The 15,081-nt window shown below is 39.3% G+C and overlaps 1 protein-coding gene across 1 annotated transcript in view; it reads right to left on the reverse strand.

Annotated features, from left to right (window-relative positions):
• Window positions 1–2,008: 2,008 nt before the first annotated feature.
• Window positions 2,009–15,081, reverse strand: part of NOX3 (NADPH oxidase 3) — a 65,875-nt gene continuing 52,802 nt past the window's right edge. The window contains exons 12-13 of the mRNA XM_068985307.1: window positions 13,697–13,821; window positions 2,009–2,135 (exon numbers count right to left, since the gene is read on the reverse strand). Coding sequence (XP_068841408.1) covers window positions 2,009–2,135; window positions 13,697–13,821 — 252 coding nt within the window. The remainder of the gene's footprint in view (window positions 2,136–13,696; window positions 13,822–15,081) is intronic.

The following is a 15,081-nucleotide window of genomic DNA, read 5'->3' on the forward strand; positions in this document are numbered from 1 at the left end:
AGAGTACATTTTATTTACAAATAAACAGGAAAACAAAAGTAAGAATTGAATATAATCAAGAGAAAATATTTTAATGTATTTATTTTCCTGCTAAAGGTTAGATAAACATATTTGACTACAGAAATGCCTATTTGTAAAGGCTAATCAAATTTAAATGGGGAAATAAATAGACAAAGATTTGGTGTACTAAAATTAGTAGAATTTGGATGATATTCTCCAAGGAATAATTAATGATACTAATAAATTACAATGCAGAGTTAGCAGAAATAATTTTTGAGACATCAGGATATACCTAACTTTCCCCCTAGAATATAGTTAAGTATATACCCTAGAAATTACAGAATCAGCATTAATATTTGAATGTAAAGCAAAACAAATGATCAATTTATAATTTAGAAATACTTGGAAGAACTTAAGTGGCTGCCTAACTTTGTAAAAACAAATCAGGTCAGACCAATTAAATTCTGTTCTATGGCAGAATGGCCACCTACAAAGATAAGAAGGATTTGTAAAACATAATCTGTTTTAATTTCAATAAATGTTTTTGTTTCATTGTATATGATATCTTATTTTTAAGCTAAGCCAGTATAGCGCGATGCACCATTCTCAATGGTTAGTTATCTTTAATAGGTTCCCAACTGGGTGCTCATATTAACAGGCAGTAACAAAAATTCATCATGGAGTCCTTTGGATTTAATAACTTGAATTTAAAGAAAGGAGTCTAAACTTGAACACTGAACAAAGATTTGAGATAAACTGAGCTAAATACTAGTATTAGTATCTGGTGATAGAATTAAAAACAATACTGACATATTAGAAAGAAAAATTCTAAAAAAAGAATTGATACCAGTAGAGAAAACTATACAATCTAAAGAGTATTTTCTGAACATTTTGGGGATAAAACAGTTGCATGGCATGGAAATACTGGCTCAATAAAGGTATAAAAAGGAAAAAAATTCCAGTATGTTTGTGGGGTAGAAGTTGAGCTGAGGTGTAAGTATCAAGATGATCACAGATCAAAATGTGATAGTAACAAAAAGTACTTATTAAAAGAGAGGAAGAAAGAAATGTGGAAGGAAGGAAAGAAAGAGATGCAAACAGAATTTAGTTGTATTGAAAAGCATATGGCATCCAAGCTCTAAAAAAAAAATCACTCTTTTATACACTACTAGTCATGCTTAGATTAGAATGTTACATCTCATTTTAGTCAACACATTTTAAAAGGATGTGAAGAATGAAAATGGATTTGAAGAAGGGCAACAAGAATGACTGAAGGGCTAGGGTATATATCCTTGGATGAAAAGTTAAGAGTTCAGTATTGTTTGGACTAGAAAAGGGATAGGTAAAGGATGATTTTATTATGATTTTCAAGTAGAGAAAGGATTTTTGTGAAAGATAACCCCCACTGGTGATTTCTCAGATCTGTAGAGGATGAAAAAAGCACAAAGGAGCTTAAGTTTAAAGCAAGAAAAGATCAGGTTTGGATACAAGGCAGATGTCTCTGCCATCAGGGAGATGAAATTTCAAATGACTTCTAAAGGAGGCTATGAGCCAAGCAGCCATGCCGGTTTCCATTTGGACGTATTGTTAAGCATGAAAACAAGCTTGGGAAAGATGACCTGTATCAGGGCTCAGCAAACTACTGCCTACAAGTCAAATCTGGCCCACCACCCATTTTCGGACAACTCATGAGCTAAGAATGTCTTACATTTAAAATTGTTGGGAACAAATCAAAAGAAGAATATTTTATGACAAGAAAATTATATGAAATTTGGTTTCAGTGTCCATAAATAAAGTTTTGCTGGAACACAGCCACCTCCATTTGTTAAGATACAGGGGCTACTTTGGTACTTGCAACGGCAGAGTTGAGTAGTTGCAACTGAGACCATACGGTCCACAAAATCTAAAATAATTATTATCTGGCACTTTTTGGGAAAAGTTTCCTGACGCTTGACCTATATGATTGTAGCCACTTACACAACACGTGGATTTTTTTTTCCTCCAAAGTCTAGAAGCTTTCTCTGTTGTAATAAAAGTGAACGCCCCTGGGGTCAGCGGATGAATATACGCGGCACATTCTTTGAAGTATCTTCGAGAGAGATTTGGGTCCACAGAAGAACACGCCAATGTTGCTGCTGCGGTGGAGGTGAGACAAGAAGAGAACGTGTTACCCAGGGCAAGGCCAGCCAGCAGCCAAGACAGAAGGGTACAGTTAGTGAGTAGCCTCGGTTGTAACTTCACGTACTTTTCTCCTCCACTTTCTTTTTTCCTTAAAATCTTTTCTCCTACTTTTAGCACCATGTTCTCACAGGTTCCCAGAATCCTGTTAAGCTCTGTATCACAAGATGCTGTGGGATACTGATAGGTGATGTGAAGAAGGTTGAGGTTAGCAGGCGCCATGATGACAGATGAAGGCGTTTCGTTATAGAGGTGATATTGGGTGGAATTTTGGTCGTGACCTTGATGAGCATTCTCTTGGGTGGGTGATTAGAATGTCACCTCCCTGAAAGCAAGAACCTGGTCTGTCTTACTCATCTCTGTAATCCTGGGTAGACAACCAGTATTTGTTTGCTGAAGAAATGAATAAATGGCTCTGTTCCCTATTATCTGCATGGTCTTGAGAGCAAGACTATGAATCTCAATCTCAACATGAGTTGTACCAAGATTATAGTGACTACGTGGTATGTTTTATCCAAAGCAAAATGAGATAATGCATTCCAAAAGGTTTAAAAAGTGTTAGTTATTACTATTTTTCAACTCTGCCTTTTCGTAGTTAAGATCATTTATACAAAGGTTCTAGCAACTTTTGCTTACTTCTCCTGTTGGAATTACTTTAATTTTCAAAGAAGGCCAAAAAGAAGAGTTGGAAAGGAAAATCACATGACTGAAAATGAGGTCACCTCAAAGTTGTCCTCCCTAATTATGGCATTTCAGAAAACAGTGTTGAAGGAATGTTTTTGCATATAATGAATGTCCCAGGGCTGCTCCAATCCCTTAAAAACACAACTGCTGGCTCTTCTTATATATAAATAATGAGTTAGCACCAGGATTCAGGTTGTCTCTGAAAAGTGGGAGTGGCCAGTCTCTGCAGGGACTTATAGAAGACGTGATTTCCCTTATCTTGTATTGCACTATTCCTTGTAACTTTTTTCTAATCTCTGGCACCAGCTTAATTAGTGGGTTCGAGTCTGGGTCAAACGTTCTCATACTTTGCTAGGCATAAGATTATCTAGACAGGTTATTAAAACAGAGACTCAGGCTCAAATCCAAGGAATGCATTTTTAGCAAGCCTCCCAGGTGCTATTAAAGCACATGGCCCTTTGAGCTATCCTCTGAGAAATACTATCTTAGAAAATTCCTTGAACTTCAGGACCAGCCCTCCACACCACCTTTACCTCCTAATATCGTGTTTGTTGAGAAGCACCTCTATAACCTCATTCTTCTTAGCTTGTGTGTTAACATGATTCTCTGCCATGTATTGATTCCACATTTAATTATGTGTTCCTGAACAATAATAGCCATGGTAGAAATTGATGGTTCAATTACATTTCAAACTCTAGCTTCAAAGGAACTTATCAAGTGGATTTGTTTGTAGATGACAATATGTTTAAAATGTTTAAGTATTATTTTTAAAGAGATTATTCCTATGGAAAACACTTTTTCAGGAAACATTTCCCACTGGGAAAAATATGAGTTTATGACTTAATGAAGTAATTTAAAGGTGTTTATGGGCTTCTCTAGTGGCTCAGACAGTAAAGACTCTACTTTCAATGCAGGAGACCTGAATTCGATCCCCGGATTGGGATGATCCCTTGGAGAAAGTGAGACTTCCCTGGTGGCTCAGCTAAAGTTCATGGGGTCTCAAAGAGTCAGACATGACTGAGCAACTAACACACATGGAAATATCAGCCAATGGTTGAGAGCTGTTGATTCATCTCTTCATTGCTGGGCATGTTAATTAGCTTCCCAAAGTCCCCCTTTGGGGACTTTGTCCATGGTGACAGTTCTTTACCAAACTCCTAAGTGCCTCTGTGAGGGTTAGATCAGACTTAGCACATAGTGAGCTGTCAAGAATGGTTAGCTGACATTACAACCTACATTATGTCTGCCTGCTCCACGAAGCTGACCACAGGATGTGACGTGCGCTGTTAACCGAGCAGTGATTACAGACTTCCTGGATCAGCACTCTTGCACTAGGATTTTTTTTTTTTTAATCTGAAGTGTTCATCTATTTTTTTTCTTAGTTTTTTTTTTTTTTTTTTTTTTTTACTTTGTATTGGGGTATAGCTGGCTATAATGTTGTGATAGTTCAGGTGAACAGTGAAGGGGCTCAGCCATACATATACATGTGTCCATTCTCCCCTATCCTCCCCTCCCGCCCAGGCTCGTACTAGGTTTTTGGAGTTCTGCACTGCCGCAGTTTGAATGATAGATGGGTCAGGCAAAAGCCTTCCCTTTGAGGAGTCTGATGCCCAGAGGCAACCTTGCATCTATGTTCAAAGACACTGTTACGGGTGGTGATATTTTTCCATTAGTTTTAGGTGTCACTGAAGAGATTGCCCACTGGTCCATTCCCAACAGGCTAAGATTGCCCTTTCGTTTGCAGCCACGTGTGACTGTTCGCAGACCATGAAGATGCTCTTTGATGCTCTGCCTTTAAGACTCCATTTCAAAGGATTCTGATTGCTGGCTGCCAGGTGTACCCCTGGTGTCCCCAGCAGTTCACAGCTACCCTTCCTTTTTTGAAGCTGCGGCTATAACACTGCACAGCTGAGTACACATGTGTCTGTATTTATGTAACTGTCATGGTTATGTAATCTCCAAAAAGTCTCACAAAGGCCCTTCATCGTCTACCTTCCACTAAGGCAGAAAGGCCAGTCCTCCCTCAGCTCTCTGTGCATTATGGTCCCCATACATGGCATTCTTTTGTGTCCCTTGCTTCCTTGCCTCGGCGTTTGTGATTTCAAGTATGGACCTTTCTCATCATGAAGCCTCACTGTGAAGCAAGGAGCCAAGAGGCCTCACAAAGTAGAAAAGGCACTGATGTGGCAGCATTTTTTTTCTTCTTTTATGAGGCAACGGACAAGTGCAACAGAACCCTAATGGGGTTGCTAAAGAAAAAAACATTCTTCTATAAAGTTTAATTACCCACGAATGCTCAGAATGAAAAAAAAAGATTCTCTGTAAAAGAAGTATAAAAACACAAGGCATTATTCTTCAGTTTACAGCCTGCAAGTTGCAGGGTTTGCACACACGGGAGGCATTGGATTGGGGACAACATTAGCAGCATTGATCAGTCTGGGCATCTGACTTTGATGGGGAAAGGACAAATTTTACACAAGCTGCAGAGATGGTTAACATTAACAGCATTTTTAGCTCTGATAAACAATACAGAAAATTCTCTTCTTCCCCTCTTATTTGCTAAATGAGTATTGTGCTCATTTTTTTGTGGGCTTGATGCAGTTTTCAGAACAGTTCGGTGATGCCATGCATGAAAGGCAGCCAAAATGTCACTTCCCGGGAGGTTTCTGGCCAGCGGATATATGAGTGTAATCCCACCACCTTGCTGGCTTCCCAGGTTCTCCCATCTTGAGCCCTGCTCTCTTTAAATTGCATGTTTGTTTTTATGTGTTGGCTCTTATGATTGGTAAGTTATAACCCTATAGGGGCAGACCCTAAACCCCATTTAAAAAAAATCAAACTACTTTATGCCCTGAGTGCACTCTGCAAATAAAATCGATAAACAGAAGCTTCCTGTGGATTTATGGAAGCTTAGAAAGAAGACAATGAGAACTACAAGCTCACTATCAGACAATGAACTCACTATCAGACTTCTATTTAATCTTTTCTAGAGAATGCTTTTCATTAGAGAAGCCTACAAATAATTCATCTCATAATTACATTTTGCACACCTTCCCTTTTGTAACCTGAGATGATAACTGCGTTGGGCATTTTTTTTAAAAACACCCACCTCCCGATTATTTGTAGCAGCCTCCTCTGCTACTTTTTGTTGAGACCTAATTACTCGGGGGGTTGATTAGGGGCTACAGGCATCCCTAACGGTGTTTGCACGTGGCTGACACACTTCCCTAGCTCTTCCCACCAACTCCATCTTCTTCGGTGAGTCAGCACTCTTGTCCCAGATTCCTCATCCTTCTCATGGTCCGTTCACTAGCTAAAGCTGGTGACTGGACTTGGCTCTGAGGAGCACAAAATTGCTGCCTTTGAGAGCATCATGGTTACAAATGTGTGCTGTTGTGTTTGCTCAGTCATGTTCAACTCTTTGCAACCCCATGGACTGTAGCCCACCAGGCTTCTCTGTTCATGGAATTTTCCAGGTAAGAATACTGGAGTGGGTTGCCATTTCTTTCTCCAGGAGATCTTCCTGACCCAGGGATCAAACCTGCATTTTTTGAGTCTCCTGCATTGGCAAGCAGATTCTTTACCACTGCGCCACCTGGGAAGCCCCTCATGATTAAAATAGGGGAGAGAAATGAAAGCAGCTGACTTGTAGTACTGGATCCCCATGGCAGAGCTATGTTTCTGCCAATTGGGTTCCCTCCTTCCTCTGACAAAACTTTGAAAACATACACCTCCCACAGAAATACATCACACAGAAATATCCTAATGTTTTTGCTGTATCACCTGATGCAAAGAGCTGACTCATTTGAAAAGACCGTGATGCTGGGAAAGATTGAGGGCAGAAGGAGAAGGGGACGACAGAGGATGAGATGGTTTGATGGCATCACCGACTCAATGGACATAGGTTTGGGTGAACTCCAGGAGTTGGTGATGGACAGGGAGGCCTGGCATGCTGCAGTTCATGGGGTCACAAAGAGTCGGACACTCCCCAGCAATTGAACTGAACTGAATGCTTCAATAGATAATTCCCCAAAAGAACTGAAGAATAATGATACATTTACCTTGCGTTCACCCACCTCCCTAATCCCACCTACCACAAATGGAATAATACCACCAATTTTCAGTGAATCTTCACTTGATCTTAACAGGAGGACTGGATGTCCTCTGATGGAAAGATACTATTTGTGTATGCTAACAATGCCCAGTCATAAGTTTATGGTGGCTTTCTTTTTCTCTTGAAGCTATAATTTGTTTTGTGTGGAATTTCTACCAAAGTCTATTTCTTTGAATATTCTGAGCAATTTAGTCATGTAAGGAATGTTTAGGATATCCTTTTAGACAGACAGACTTGCGTGCTATAATCAGAATGTTAATTTCTTAAAAATATCATTTAAAAACATTTTGTGCATATGTACACATAAATGAGAATTGGAGGGTGTGCACACAAGCAAATGTGGCTCCAGGTGGACACATTTACTCAATTTAGTAGAAAGGTATTTTTACATTTCTGAAAACAATGGGTGGTCTAAAATGCATTCATGTAGCATGGATCAGAAGCTCCCAGTGTCGGCATCTTTCTTCACTTTGGGGTTGTACTGTTCTAACAAATGGTAGTATTCTTCTATTCTTTATTTTTTCTTCCAGAGAAAAGAAACACTTCTACTGAAGCTATGAAAAAATAATCAGATCTTCTAAGTTTTTATCATAATTAATTGCATAAAGTTTTACGCCTACAAGGCATGGTGAAGTTATTAGTAGATAAGTCAAAAGTGGCAAACTATAAATATTATGTGAAAAGTAAGATCAAAGATTGAAGTCTTATGGAATATCATTTTGTTCAATTAATTAAAAACAACAGACCTACCAATACAGAAGGTTGAGCACACACATAATATGTGTTTATCAAAAAGTAGCTAGATGTGATAAAGATATATTTATTTTCATTCTGGCTACCTTCCTGGAAACAATTTCCTGATTTTCTGAATATTTGCCTAAAGCTTGGAATCACAGTACCATCTACAAATAATGATATGTAGCTCCCATTTTTGTATAAGACATGCATTTCTAAAGATGAATAAGACACAGATATCAATGTGTGTATATAATTAACATTTCTATTTTAATTAAGAGGATAATTTCCATTGTTTGTGAGTTCAGAGTAATTTTCTGTGCTTGTCTAACTTAAGCAACGTACAACAATAGTTCCATGCATGTCAGTTTGGCCATGACAATAAAAGACTTACTTTTTACGTGTCCACTTACTGTTTGTTGATCTTCTTTTAAAATTATACTTGTGCTTTTGTTATACAGCTGATACAATTATGAAAATTAATTGCACATAAAAACAACAGAGGATACTTCCCTATTTTCTACTTTCTGTCTTTGATCTCTTTAAAATTTTTTCTTTCCCTTTCCTTATTTGTATTCATTCTGATGCCCATCAATTTGTTTCTCTATTACTGTTATTTTTGCAATTTTCTGCTTCCTTTATAGCTTGCACTGTTCTCTTTGATCTGCTTCCCTTCAAGCTTTATTTTTGGTGCTGTTTTTCATGTTCTGTAAAAAACATATTTTTGCCCCTCTTTCTTTTATTCTTTTGATTTAACTCCTTCTTCTTAGCACAAGAACAGACTCCTGCTTTAAATGAACAGGTAAACGTTTTTAAAAGAGTAAGCCCTAAGAATACTCTGCTTTGCACTGATGAATAGAAATGGTTGAGAGCCTACTTCAAAGACCCTCAAGAACAAAGAAGCTTTTCTGAGGCCATGAACAAATCCACCAATTCTTTCTGGCCCATCTTTGCCAAAAGATATGAGCTGATGACAGGACAGACCTGTCTTCTATGAGTAACCAATGAAGCTTGGGAACAAACATCTCCTTGACATAATCAGGGGGGAAACATACTGTTTATCTCTTTAATAACCATCTTGAGGAAAATTAATGTGACTTTGTTCTTTGTGCAGAACAATAATTGAATTGTGTGTTTTATTTATAACTTGGCAAAGGCCAGGATATTGAAATACTTCTCAATATTAGATTTTCTTGTTTAAAAATTAGATTCTATTGGCATTCTCTTTCTGTGATGTCTTCATTAAAAGCTTCATTAAACATAAATCTTCTTTTACACAGCAGAAAACAAAATTACTTTAAGGAGGTCATTTAAAAAGTCTTTTGGAAGAGTAGTGCTAAGCCTTCTACTGGTGACTTGTCTTTTCCCAGGTATCTGGCATTCCATCTATAAAAGGATAATTGAACTTTCCTAACCAGTGACTCCGAAAGGAAATCAACCCTAAATTTTCACTGGAGGGACTGATGCTGAATCTGAAGCTTCAATACTTTGGCTGCTTGATGTGAAGAGCCAACTCATTGAAAAAGACCATGATGCTGGGAAAGACTGAGGGCAGGAGGAGAAGGGGATGACAGGATGAGATGGATGGCATCACCAACTCAATGGATATGAAGCTGAACAAACTCTAGGAGACAGTGAAGGACAGAGAAGCCTGGTGGGCTACAGTCCTTGCGGTGGCAAAGAGTTGGACATGACTTAGTGACTGAACAACAGCAACAACAACAGTAACACATGTCTAATGTTAATTACATTGATAGTTGAAGTTGTATAATACGTTGCAGTGTTAGAGAGTCTAAGGTTGTTACAGATACACTATTTTTAGAACTGGGAACTAGAAAGTATGATATAGAGGCTTGATTCAGTGACATCCAAACCTTGTTGTTTTTTTTTTTTTTTTAAACTCTGGAAGAGGTGAAGTCTTCCATTGGGAAGAGAGAGTTCCCATAACTCTTGTGCTGAAAAATTCAACTGGGCTCTAAGTACATGTATATACTATACTTCAATTATGGCTTTTGAAAAGGAATGAACACATGCTTCACAAGGCAATGAGAAAAGTGACAGCTGTATGATTTTCCCAGTTTCAAACTGTTCTCTACTCCTCACTCCCTGCAGAATCGGACAGACTCAATTCTCAGCACAATGCAATGTGATTTTGGAGGAAGAGTTTGTGCAAATACAGTTCTACCCTCCATCTCTTGGTGCTGTGTTTCTGGTTTACACCTTTCTGAGGGAAGGGAGATAATTAAATGGTTTGTTCTGAAAGGTCTTCTTACTGGGCTGTAAACTTCATATGTAACACAAATAAACAAATACAACGTGAAGCATCAATAAGGGACAGTCGAAGCTATGGTTTTTCCAGTTGTCATGTATGGATGTGAGAGTTGGACCATAAAGTTGGAGTACTGAAGAACTGATGCTTTTGAACTTCGGTGTTGGAGAAGACTCTTGAGAGTCCCTTGGACAGCAAGGAGATCAAACCAGTCAATCCTAAAGGAAATCAACTCTGAATATTCATTGGAAGGACTGATGCTGAAGCTGAAGCTCCAGTACTTTGCCACCTGATGCAAAGAACCAATTTATTGGAAAAGACCCTGATGCTGGGAAAGATTGAAAGAGAAGTGGGCAGCAAGAGAAGTGGGCAGCAGAGGATGAGATGGTTAGAGAGCATCACCCACTCAATGGACATGAATTTGAGCAAACTCTGGGAGATGGGGAGGACAGAAGAACCTAGTATGCTATAGTCCAAGGAGTCACAGAGAGTCAAACATGGCTTAATGATTGAACAACAACAAAAACAGCACAGAAAAGAGCAGTCTTATCTATAAAAGCTTAAAGACAAAGATATGCTTTTGACATGCCCCTGTCAAAAGCCTGCAATCTGGGAACATTAGTCCCACGATAATTAAAAATTGAGTGTAAAACATTTATCAGATGAATATTTTTTTTTTCCAAAAGAAGAACATAGCAACCTGATTCATGGCCTCCTGGATCATTCCAGGAACAGTATCTGCAGTCTCAGGGCCTTGGCACATGCTGCCCTTTTGCTTTTTCCCAGTTGGCCACATGGCACACTTGCCAGCTCCTTACCTCCTTCAGGTCTTTCCTCAAAAGTGAAAACTATTCTTTAAACAAAGACAATATTAGGACATGCTGCTTCCAAGACCTGTAGATGATGTGGGTTCAGAACAATGACCGATTTAGACAGTATATATAAATAACAACAAAATCTTTGTATCAGTGCTTTGTACTTCACCAAGTGTTTCAACATACTATTCATTTTTAAATTATGAAGATAAAAATGTGAATGTATAGAATCATGCATGTTTTACACTGGGCCCCAAAAGCTCAAACAGGCTCCCTGGTTTGTCACATAGTCAGTATCTTCCAGAATCAGAAAACACAGCCTTCACTCTTGTCTTATGGTCCCAGAGCAAATGCTCTTCCTCTTCTATTCTGAAGCTTATCATATAGTAGTCATACTTAAGTTTTTTATTAAAACTCATCTCACACACTAGCAAAATAATACTCAAAATTCTCCAAGCTAGACTTCAACAGTATGTGAACCATGAACTTCCAGATGTTTAAGCTGGATTTAGAAAAAGCAGAGGAACCAGAGATCAAATTGCCAACATCCATTGGATCATTGAAAAAGCAAGAGAGTTCTAGAAAAAGATTTACTTGTGCCTCATTGACTATGCCAAAACCTTTCAATGTGTGGATCACAGCAAACTGTAAAATTCTTAAAGAGATGGGAATACCAGACCGCCTTACCTGCCTCCTGAGAAATCTATATTCAGGTCAAGAATCAACAGTTAGAACTTGACATGGAACAAGAGACTGGTTCCAAATCAGGAAAGGAGTACTTCAAGGCTGTATATTGTCACCCTGCTTGTTTAACTTATATGCAAAGTACATCATGCGAAGTGTCGGGCTGGACAAAGCACAAGCTGGAATCAAGATTGCTAGGAAAAATATCAGTAATCTCAGATACACAGATGACACCACCTTTATGGCAGAAAGCGAAGAAGAATTCAAGAGTCTCTTGATGAAAGTGAAAGAGGATAATAAAAAAGCTGAGACATTACCTTGCTAACAAAAATCCATCTAGTCAAAGCTATGGTTTTTCCAGTAGTCATGTATGAATGTGAGAGTTGGACTATAAAGAAAGCTGAGCAACAAAGAATGGATGCTTTTAAACTGTAGTGTTGGAGGAGACTCTTGAGAGTCCCTTGGACTGCAAGGAGATCAAACCAGTCAATCCTAAGGGAAATCAACTCTAAATATTCATTGGAAGGACTGATGCTGAAGCTGAAACTCCAATACTTTGGCCACCTGATACAAAGAACTGACTCACTGGAAAAGGACCTGGCAAAAGATGCTGGGAAAGGTTGAAGGCAGAAGGAGAAGAGGACAACAGAGGATGAGATGGTTGAATGGCATCACTGACTCGATGGACATGAGTTTGAGCAAGCTCTGAGAGTTGGTGATGGACAGGGATGCCTGGTGTGCTGCAGTCCATGGAGTTGCAGGGAGTTGGACACAACTGAGAGATTGAACTGAACTGAGCTGAACTAATAATTAACAATGATTGCAGCTAACACTGAACTCAAAGCAGTGTTTTAGGCCCTTTAAAATTCACACAGTTAATCCTCACAGAAGCCTAGGAGGTAAACAGTTTTATTATTTGCAGTTTACAGAGAAGGGGATGGTCAGAGCCAAGTTAAATAATCTGTTCAAGGTAAATTGGTATTAATGATGGAGCCAGAATTTACAACCAGGTACTCAGACTCCTAAATTCGTGCTTGGTTTTAGAATATTTTTTTCTGCTTTGCAAGATATGCTTTAGGTACAGTTTACAGTTTGGCATAAGTGAATTCTCCAGTTGAGTAATTACAGATCAATTGTGTTTACCCAAGATTTCTTGAAGGCATAGGCAGTTTAAGAAATACCATCTTCTGGACCTAGAGATTATCATACTAGGTGAAGTAAGTCAGGAAGAGAAAGACAAATACCATATGCTAGCACGTGTATGTAGAACCTAAAATACGACACAAATGAACATAGCTATGAAACAGGAACAACTCACAGATGCAGAGAGCAGATTTCTGGTTGCCAAAGAGTAGGAAGATGGGGAATGGGAGGTTTGCTAGTTTGGGATTAGCAGATGCAAACTAGTATATGTGTAGTATGAATAAACCACAAGGTCCTACTGTATGGTACAGGGAACTATATTTAGTAGCCTGTGATAATCCATGGTGGAAAAGATTATGGAACAGAATATATATATATATAACTGAGACACTTTGCTATAAGCAGAAACTAACACAACATTGTGCATCAACTATACTCCAATAAAAATTAATTTAGAAAATAAAGATAAATATAATCCCTAAATTCTTTTTCAGCTCCATTTCTTTTGGCCCACAAATAATCCATCCTAAAAATTTAATGCAAAGAAATATTAGAGGCTGCTTTGATAAGTAAATAAATAAAAATTAAAAAGGAATGCCATCTTCAATTGAGTTTAAGTATTAAAAATTTTAGGGCTTCCCTGGTAGCTCAGAGGTAAAGAATCCACCTGCTAATGCAGGATGCATGGGTTCGATCCCTGGGTCAGGAAGATCCCCTGGAGAAGGAGACGGCAACCCACTCCAGTATTCTTGCCTGGGAAATCCCATGGACAGAGGGCTACAGTCTACGGGGTTGCAAAAGTTTCAGACCTGACTTAGCGACTAAACAACAACAATGAAAACTTTCAATGCAGTTGACACTTGTCAGATGTTGTAAGATGGTCATGCATAGGTTTGTGGTTCCTGAAATATCCCACGATTACTTTTTCTAAGGTCAATGTTTTACCTCTAAACAAGAGGCCCACTGCTGTGGATTAACTGGTTTGTGCTCGAGAGCTGCTTTCCATTCCCGCAGTGATGGAGACTGTGTCTCTCCTGGAGACTCCCAAGAGGCAGAGGAGAGAGAGCTGCTCACCTGGGGTGACTGAAGGCGACCTGCTGGAACTCCTGATTCCAGTTGGGTCTTCCATAGAAGGTTTTCTGCCTTAATCCTGTAATCACATCAGCATTTTCATCCCAATGTAAAGCTATGTGAAAAGCCTAAAGTGAAAATTGTGGTATCAGATGGGTGTTCAGAGGGAAAAAAAAATCTCTAATAAATAAGGATGAAGTAATTATGCTCATTTGCAGATTTAACACACAATTTTTTTAAATGGGAAATTCTTTGTATTCCACCTGAGCACTATTGAAACAAAGTAACTTCTATGTGGTTGACATGCAGAAACGTGAGCCTAGAAAGATTTTTCTTGAGAGGATGCAGGTAATATAGTGAAAAGAGGTAAGGGAAAGCAGACACTAAGCTACTTTTTTCCTGCCAAATTTCTCAAAAACTAATTTCTAGCTCTGCACCTGTTTGCTGCTGCTACTGCTAAGTTACTTCAGTCGTGTCCGACTCTGTGTGACCCCATAGACGGCAGCCCAACAGGCTCCCCTGTCCCTGAGATTCTCCAGGCAAGAACACTGGAGTGGGTTGCCATTGCCTTCTCCAGTGCATGAAAGTGAAAAGTGAAAGTGAAGTCGCTCAGTCGTGTCTGACTCTTTGTGACCCCATAGACCGTAGCCCACCAGGCTCCCTCGTCCATGGGATTTTCCAGGCAAGAGTACTGGAGTGGGGTGCCATTGCCTTCTCCCTGCTCCTGTTTACTTCACAGTAAACCTTAGGGATCTGAGAAGGGCCCTGACAGATTAAAGGGATAGAAAATGCCTAGAGTGAAGCTGGATTTTGCAGTTAGATCTGCCTTTTGGAGTGAAACGATCTGTGTTCAAGTTCAAATGCTAGGAGGATGTTGAGTCTGGCAGGCAGAACAGGTTGCCAGACCTAGTAAAGAGCAAGATTAGAGCTCTGTGGCCAACGGTTTGCCTTTAAATTGCACAAAAGCACCCAGGCATCAGGTAGTTGATAAGTAAGAGCCTGGGGCATAGCCATGCCTAGTGATGAGTTTATAAGTTGCTATCATCTGTTTCAGCCCATGCTGAACTCTGATAGGTAAGAAGGATTCTTGCTTCTTAACTCCTGAGATCTGTGTTTGCTCTGCTCAGGCCCCTCCGAAACTCTTGAGCGCACGAGTTTTACCCTTGGGTACCTCATTGGTTCAATTCCTCTGACCAGTTCGAGTAGCAGCACTGATGGAGACTTTGGTGGAGTCACAGAAATCCAGGCTGCAGGGAGGTGCCATTAGGCAAGTCTGAGCTCAGGTAGCAGGGATACTATAAGAACTGAGCTTGGGAAGAGGACTTCAGGCAAGAGAGGGAAAACTGGCAAACATCAGGCAGTGCCCGCTTCTTAGGCAGGTTTATCAA

The sequence above is a fragment of the Capricornis sumatraensis genome, chromosome 13 (genome assembly GCF_032405125.1).
Source record: "Capricornis sumatraensis isolate serow.1 chromosome 13, serow.2, whole genome shotgun sequence".
Classification (NCBI taxonomy): domain Eukaryota; kingdom Metazoa; phylum Chordata; class Mammalia; order Artiodactyla; family Bovidae; genus Capricornis; species Capricornis sumatraensis.